This window comes from Geospiza fortis, unplaced genomic scaffold, assembly GCF_000277835.1.
Source record: "Geospiza fortis unplaced genomic scaffold, GeoFor_1.0 scaffold41, whole genome shotgun sequence".
In the NCBI taxonomy this organism is placed as follows: domain Eukaryota; kingdom Metazoa; phylum Chordata; class Aves; order Passeriformes; family Thraupidae; genus Geospiza; species Geospiza fortis.
In genome coordinates, this window is record NW_005054299.1 from 6,214,829 (window position 1) to 6,223,823 (window position 8,995).

At 38.9% G+C, this 8,995-nt stretch overlaps 1 protein-coding gene across 1 annotated transcript in view; it reads right to left on the reverse strand.

The window, feature by feature from the left end:
* Nucleotides 1–8,995, reverse strand: part of KCNG3 (potassium voltage-gated channel modifier subfamily G member 3) — an 11,519-nt gene that overhangs the window by 2,015 nt on the left and 509 nt on the right. The window contains 3 exon segments of the mRNA XM_031061088.1: nt 1; nt 4–383; nt 8,886–8,995. The exon segment at nt 1 is cut by the window's left edge and continues 2,015 nt beyond it; the exon segment at nt 8,886–8,995 is cut by the window's right edge and continues 74 nt beyond it. Coding sequence (XP_030916948.1) covers nt 1; nt 4–383; nt 8,886–8,995 — 491 coding nt within the window.

Consider the following 8,995-nt stretch of genomic DNA (forward strand, 5'->3'; position numbering starts at 1 on the left):
AGTCCAGCCCATTTTCAAGAAGCTGTGAAAGTGCACTGAAAATTGCCATAGCAACACAGATAAAGACAAGTAGCATCACCATCTCTCTGTAACAACGCTTCAGAGTCAGACCAAGTGTTTGAAGGCCAATGAAATGACGGGCCAGTTTAATCACCCAAAAGATTCTCATCATTCTTAAGACCCTCAAGGTGACTCCAGCCCTCTGAAGCTGTGAATTTTCCCCTGTGAAAACTGTCATTAGAACAGAGATGTAGTAAGGAGTAATTGCCAGCAAATCAATGATGTTGAGAGGTCTTCTGACAAACTCACACTTGTTTTTGGAGACGATGAACCTCACAATGCATTCTGCAGTGAACCAGCCTATGCAGATAGCTTCAATTATCCTGCCAAAAGAAACAAAGGACAGCATTTATGCTCTGTGTAGTCTTCAAGGGATGTTTGGTTTGTTCACAGATATTACCAGAGCGACACTTAAGACTTTCACAGACAACAAACAGAAAGCCATGCCATCCTTATCCTGCACCTGCCACTGGATTTCAGCAATTAACCTGAGGATCTAGTGAGAGTTTAAACTAATAATTGCTAAGAACTCATTCACCGATCATTTTCTTTGAATTCGGATTGCTACTAGTCATAGTACTGGGCAAATATGCCCACAAAAACTGGAATCCTACAGGAAATGATCATCAATGACAATGTGTAACCTTATCTAGAACAGCTGAGTTTGGATTGGGGTTTTTTTTTGTTGTTGTAGTTGATTGAGTTTTGGAGTATTTTTTTTAAATTTTTATTTTTACAAGTCTGTGAGGCCTGATCCACTTGGGAATGCCAAGGGTTGTAGATCAGTGAACTGTCTGGTTATGAACAGTAATGTATAGAACCAGACTGCTAAACTAAAATGGAAGTGCAGATGGAACAGGCAGATATAAGTATTTGCATTGGATGATTCATGCATATTAATTCTTTAGGAACCAACCTAAACCAGTCCATCTGATCTGCATCCCAAACAGGGGCTTACCTACCTTCAGACCTATAGAAGTATTGCCACTATACAGATGATATTTTATTTTTAAGTATTGCATCCATAAAGTACTAAGCTTGTGTCCTCTCATTTACCACTATGCTATGCATTACTGAATTTTCTCTTTTTTTTTTTTTTTGCTGTAAATGTAAGTCCACCTAAACTACATTGCAGCAAAAATGTCAAGGTAAAAAGATGTTAAGGTAATAGGCAAGATCCTCGTCTTGCCAAATGCAGAAGAAATCCTGGGAGAGGATTTCAGTATGTTCTTAAATATTTTCAAGTCCCAGTGCATTGAATGAGACTTGAGAATATCTCAGCTTGAAACCAGTGGAAGGTAGAAACAGAAGATAAAAATGTTGTTGAAATATTATTTGGTAACTGTTGTGCATGTGGTCATAAGTTGTGCATGTGGTCATAAATCTCCCTAAGACTTCAGACTGTGCTCACTTTTTTAATACATGAGGGCATGGAAGCTAACCTTCCCCTCATTTCTCCATTTCACTTTTTAACCAACAGTTTAAGCAAAGAAAAAGCTCATCACTGATGCCTTCTCATATCAACAGCTCTGAAACCAAACTAGTGTGAGATCAGAGATTCAAAAATACTGCCAGGAAATACAACCAGAGTTTTTTGCTACTGCAAGGACTCTAACAAGGTAGTATTTGTTGAAACATTTTGAATTGCAAGTGAAAATCCAACTGTCATTTCAAACCTAAAATTTTTCTTCCCTAACACATCTGCATAGTTTTTTACCAGTTCTGAAATCTATTGTTATTAATAACACAATGCCTGTTAGAAAGACCGTATTCTTCTCTAACTGATGTAATTATAGACTCTTAAAACTAAGCTTTTCATAGACCTTTTACACACTAAAATTTTGTTTATTTTTCATTAATTTTTAAAATTAATTCTCTTTAGTTTTAAGCTAAAATTGGAAGAAACAGAAACAGTCACTTGGTGTAAAGTCATAAGGTACACTGTTATTTTAGCCACAGTAAATTTAAATGAACATAAATTAATTACTTAAATATTTAGTCACATAAAATTGGACCATATTTTTCTTTTTTTTTTTACAAATAACAGTGGAAGTTCTGAAAGCAAGTAGCCTTTCTTCATAAAGGGCTTTGAGAACACTAGTTCATGTTAGCACCTTTTGATGGAAAGACTTTTGAAATTCAAAACCAGTTTGCTCTTAAGAATTAGGTGTTCTCTTAAAAATTAAGCTCTTTGAAACTTCCTTTACATTAGAAAAAAAAAATCAAGGAAAAAAGCTTAATGGGTAAGTTTTCTTAAATCCTTTTTTACTTATGGTGAGGAAATCCCTAAGATTTCCCCAGTATAATCAAACAGCAAGATCACGGTAATGGACAAACTGATGATGTCTGAATGTACTTATATGTTGTCTAGTTGAGATCTCATGTAACCATTAAAAGAGAATAGAAAGTTGCAGTCAGGAATATTCAACAATTCCAACAGACTATTTCTTTACATTTTATGAGATTGCTCTGGTAGTGTTGTCTGTCTCCTACAACACGAAGCATTTAAATGAAAAAGAAATTTGTAATTATACAATTTAAAGCTTTTTCACTTGTTATTTCCTCCTGATGCCCTGATAATGTCAGAAACATGACTCTTCCCTTTTGTCACCCCTTAGGCAGGTTATCTCTGTGTTGAGATTTAAGGAAGTTAGGTCGTGATTGTTCTGATATAGTAGAAATTTTCTTCATGAATCAGTATTGATTCAGCGGTCATATAACTTTGGGGAATAGTTGTACAAGTAAAAGTCCATGAAATATGATCAATCCATTGCTTTACTCTGGCAGTTCCTGGGACAAGAACTACTTTATATCAGTTATACTTCAGTAGGAAGGACTGAAGAAGTATTTTCTTGTAGAACAGATTTGAAGTGAGCTAAGGAACATCACTGGTGCAAAAATGACAAAGCGAGATCGAGGCAGTGGGGGATACATTAATGCCATTCTATTTTAGTTTGCACTTCCACTTCTCCATTTTGCATCCATCCTTCTTTCCCCTGGCTGGGGAGAAGATAATGAAGAAGGGTGTCCCTTATTTTTTTCTTTCCTCTACTTACTTTTCAGCCATCAGTGAAACATTTTTCATTTTTCCTCTCTTGTCACTCCTTTTTTGCCTGTGTAGATGGATTTTGGCAGTACTGGTGAATCATACAAAAATGAGTGCTTTGGTGAGAAAAACTAGAAACCTCTGGCATGTTGGGAAATCTGGAGTGCTACATTTCCACTTTCAGATCAAGTCTACATTTCCACTTTCAGATTAAGTCTCCCTCTCTTTGCAGTGACTTATCTTTATAGTTAACCTTATCAGTGGATAAATAACATCTAATAGGGAAAGCAATTTTAACAGTTAGTCCTTAAGAGAACTTAACAGAGTATGAAGTTAAGGCCAAATAAAAGGCATATACTCAGAAGACCAAAGTACCTGTATTTTTCATAATCAGTTCTTAAAATATTTTCTGCCTGTTCACAGGACAGACTGCTTTTATTGCCTATGTTTGGAATAATGCTGTATTAAAATCTATATATAATTAAATAGTGCCTTTATTTGGTAAAAATGTAGTACCTACTTTATAAACTTCCATCCCAGTTTTTGCATGGTTAGGTTTTTTCAGTTTAAAAATAGCTGGTATCCAAAAAGGAGAGGGAGAATTTAAAACAAAGTCATGAAGTATTTCCTCAAAGATTCCCCACAAATTTTATGAATAAACACAGAAAACACTAAGTCCTAATTTTATTCCTTAGTCCTAATAGTAACAGGCTATTCCTGCTCAAATTTACAGTTCATTGTCCCAGATGGAAGCACATAAAACAGAGGTTTTCTCACAAAATTTTAAGCTGCTTGGTACTTAGCAGTCTTTCAAGATTGCTCTAATGAATCTTTTGTCCATAAACAGAAAATCAAGCCTTTGTAAGCCTCATTCTTACTGTAATCCCATCACTGTTCAGTTTTCTGTTCCGTTTGATAACTTTCTCTCAGAATAAGCTACTTTATGTACAATGAGTTAAACCATTTCAGAAATAATCTTTTTCAATCACTAGCAAGTTTAGTTTGTTATTACTAAAAAAGAAAACTGTCTTGTAACTATCTTAGAATTTCAACTTAGCAATATCCTTTGCCTCAGCTTGCCAATTCATATACTTTCAATATCCCCTGGTGAGTTGGCTGAAATCGAGCCAAAATATTCCTTAGTGGCATTATTATCTATTAAGCTTGTAAATAAAACATACACAGCAACAGGACACACGAGGAAAACAGATATGATTAGAGACAGTATATGACAGGATTAAAGACTGTCAGCACTGATTTGTTAAATTGTTGCTAAAGCTTATTCCATGTAAAGCACATTAAACGCAAAAATGTCCAAGCAGTAGCTAGAATGATCAAATTCCTGCTCAGGAAGACTCCTAAGTGATTTCAGCAAATGTTCGGAGTTTTTTAATCCTTTTGAAATCAAGGGCTTCCTTCTCACTACAAACTGTGGAGTAAAGGCCACAGAACATCTAGTTTTCCTGAATTAAAAACCCTGCTGGCTTTTTTTTCCCCATTCTGTCCCTGCTTTGGTAGAAATTATATGTTGTCATGCATTAAACTCTGTTGCTTTGTGTGGGAGGCTGTAATGACCCATCACCCCCAGGGAAGGGGCAAATCCCTTTCACAGCTCGAAGAGGAGACCTGGATACAAACATCTTGAGCCCTGAGATCGTCAGCATCTTTACCCTCGATGTTGAACATGACTGGCACCTAGCCCTGGTGAGTTTAAGGCTTGGCTGTGCCCAGGCAGTGATGTACATCTGTTCTTTGTTTCACCTCTATATTTCAAAGAACTGGTAAATTCAATAGAAGAATCCATGCCTGTGTTTTTAACCTAGGTCTGTGGTTCCATTCTTTACCTTCAGCCCACTGTTTTAACCTAAAACCAGCAAAATATGATATTCAAGTTAGATCTTGTCCAGGAAAGGAGTTCTTACTGTTTTTTGAAGAGGCGTTAAACATGAACATTCAGGTGTTCTGAAATTCCACTACTATAAAGAAATAATATTTTTTGTATGTCTAAAATTCAGATGCAGTTTTTTAGGCTGATATTTTGCAAAGATTAAAAACAGCCCACAGGCTCGTGATGAGAGATGCTGTTTGGAGAAACTACCGTGTTTATTTGCTTTTGCTTAAGAACACAGAAATTATGTAGGCTTGATAAGTCAGTGATTATTTCAGTACAAACCTAATCATGATTATCAAGTGGGAAAGGGGACAACCATCTCTCCTTAGTGCTAACAAGCTACTCGTATTCAGCATTAGAAAAATAGTTTTAAGGCAGGTAGCTAGAACTGTGCTGGCAGTAAGTCAAGCAGCTTCAAATTATAGGCTTGAGAAGCTCTCCCTAGAAGATTATGCTCCCAATCAGTGTATGGACAGGTCCCTGAGCAGAGACTCACAGTATGCATCTGTTGGCACAGTTCAGAGGACAGCAAAGATGACTTGACTCTGCAAATCTAATGCAAATCTTTAGCTCTGATAAGTGGAACTTGCCAAGGCAGGGAACGGAGCAAAAATCTTAGAATTAAATAAATTTAATAACTCATCCCTCATCCTGAGAACAGGCCTGGGAAAGGCAATTCCTCTGCAATCAGGGAATTGTATTTCAGTGTCTGTAATATCTGTGAAATTCTGAGGTGAGGTTTCCCATCCCTCTCTCCTTGAATAAAGCTTACTCCTGGAGTTCTCTGTTGCCTTCTAAAGCATGTTATCCCAAAGGATCAGAAATAGCCATGGGCTGTTCATCCTTTGAGAGTGTAGTCACCATGAAAAGGCATAACATCATAGTGGTTTGTGAAAAAAAGTTTCGTGGATTTAATTCCTCTTCTGCTGAAAGGGTGTTCATACATGGAAAACAAATACATCTGGGGTCTGCTGGCAGCCCCAGTAGCCCTCACTGCAAACCTCATTTTTTGTAGATGCCAGAATTAGTGCCCCCTTACTTGCTGAGATGATGTCCAGGTAAGCTGAAGGCACACTGCTGGTCAGCTGCTTTCTGTACAGCTGTCCAAAGCAGTTCTGGGAATGGTTACCGTGGGAGTCAGCCACAGAAATTGTCCATGTGGCACCTTTCTGACATAACACACTGAGGCAAGGGCAGGGAGGCTTATTGTGAGAGACCAAAAATATCAGAGTTGCTGGGTTTCCTAAAGTGTTCTCACCTCACCTCCATGGCTTATGCTGAGCTGAATAACCGACTACATCCAACTCTACAGACTAAAGATTTCTAGATTAGCCCATTCAATTTTCACTCCTAAAACTTCTCAAAATACGTTTTTTGAATAACGTGCAATTTTTGTACTAATAATTACAGTGCCATGTGAGTCAAAACTCACTTGTGTATGGCAGTCGGGTAAGATTTTCTCTTGGGAAAAAAATTTAAATTTTTGTATTACTATGTTAGAAAGAATTTCTTTATTTTGATGAGGAACACTGCTTAATAAACAAATGACAGAATTTGGTTTCAAACTTTTAAATGTGTCAGAAACAAGTGGATAGATTTTTAAAAACCTTTTCACCTAAGAGGGATTGTATTGCCAGAGTATGCAATCCCAGAAACTTCCATAGGATTTCCATGGTCAGGCTTTCAAATAAACCATTTAGCTACTTAAGTTTTGCAAACCCAACTATTTTTAAATGAAATAACTACAAAGTAATCATAAACACATAAAGGCAAATACAGTCAAATGACAACTGGGCATGTTAGGTCCAAAGCTATGGCACATGTCTAAACTGGACAGCTCAGTTAAAAGCAGCTGTAGCCAACACACTCTTTTCCAGCTATAACAGATTTTTTAGCAATGAAGCAGCATGTGCAAAAGAGAGGAGTGGCTCCATCTTGGCGGTCACCTGTGGACAGAGAGGCACACATTTGTGTCTGTTTTCAATGTGTTTGCCATCAGACTGGGATAGGTTCCTGTGCAGTCAGTGCATGGGTTAGATGACCCAGTCTGTACTGGTGCCTATATGCGACAGATTTTTGTGACATTGGTAAGACTTTTCAGCTGGTAGAAACTTTTCTATTTTTTTGTTGCAATAACATGGAGTACTATAGCTGGTACAGAAGAAACTCAGCCCATCATTGGTCGTCCTTCTGGTTCTAAAAGGAGCCTTCACAGCCCTGGGAACTGTTTGGCTATACTGCACCTACAAGTACTTAGGACCTTATCCTTCTAACACCTGGTGTACAAGATGCAATTGTTCAGAAGAGTAAAATCAGGATCTTGAAGACAAAGGCACTATGAAAGAAAAATTACACATCCTATGCCATGTTCCTCTCCAAGCTGAACTCTTTCTTGCAAGAGAAAACTTGTGGTTCATTCCCACACCATGAAGACATGAACAAAGACATGACCTATGTGGTTAATGCTGTTGTAGTGTTGCATCTATTTTCCCATGCCTCTTGGGAGTATCTCAGCAATTTTCTGCTGTACAGAGGTCACCCACAGCAGCTCCTCTTTGAAATAACCTTGCTGAGCTTTTTAACTGGAAGAACCTTTAGGATCCCCTTTTGAGATATCTGAATCTAAGCAGGAATCAACAGCTTCTCACACTGCATCTGCTTTCTTTTTGTTCATACAATTAATTCTTTGGCTCAACTACAATGAGAAATACAGGTGCAGTTTTCCATTAAGCTAATGGAAACTATGAAAATACTTTCCAAGGAATTAATCTGGCTACTAAGATATAATATATCACATTCCAATTAACTCTATGGTAAAAGATGATGATTTCATAATGACAAGGCTGCAATTTCACGGTAGTGCCCTTTTAGAAGAGCAGAAGCTGAAAACTTTTTGTTGAATATCCTGTCTGTTTTTAAAAAAGGGAGAAACTAGCAAATACCAGAAATGTTTACTTCTTTCTTTATATGTCAGTCTTATTTATGGGAGAAATTCTACCAGACTGGTCTCAATTTTGTTCTCTAGGGAGGGGAAGGAGAGAGAGAGGGAACAGAGGAGTGCAAGAGTTGCATCAATGTAACTCTAATCTGAGGTCACAAGAAGATGGAAAAGGGTTTGTTCTTACTAGTAAGGCTCAGGACTGAGCCTTATACCCCATGCCCTGTTTTCTGCAACTGTTTTGCAGTGTTTATTATGCTTAAAGGAAATGTAAACATCTGTTACATTTGTACACTGGGGTGTTTGAATGATGCATTTGCAAGAGCTTGATGTACAGTTTGATCATCTCCTGTGTTCCCCACATAGAGAATCTGAGATGTAAATGGAGGAGCGGGGGTAAGGCTGTTCCCACATCCAGGATTTTACCGGAGCACAGTCCTAACAGGCACTGCATCTGCTCTAGCAGAAGGACCTGTACGAATACATGCAGAGTACTTACAGGATTTGTCATTTCCCAAAGGAAAAGACAAGGGAATTGCATTCTTTTGGGGAATTATTTTCTTTTTTTTTTTTTTTTTCTTTCTCCCCACAATCGTAAGGCATAAATTGATTTCCGGAGTGTCTGAAGTTCTCTGCGTGGTCCCGTATCTCCTTAGAGGGGGCAATAAGAGCTCCAAGAACCTTCACGGAGGGAGGCACCCTCCCTGCGAATAGGAGCCGTATCCCGATGTCCCCGCTCCTCCAGCGAGCCGGAGCTGCGGAGCAGCGCCACTGCCCCGGCACCCCGACATCCCTCCCCGGACCCCAGCTCAGGGCCGGGCTGTCAAGGCGCGCAGACGATCTCCGCCGGTGGAGGCTACAGCCACGGACCGTCAAGACAAGGGGCAGGAAGGACACACTGGACGGGACACACGGGGACAGGACAGAGGGAAAATAAAGGATCCTCCTACCCTGAGGGCTCCCTCACTGACTCTGGTGTGTACCTGCTCTGCTCCTCCACGCTGCGATTCTCCGGCGCCCGCCACTCGGGCAGGGTGCTGGCGCACAGCACCACCACGGA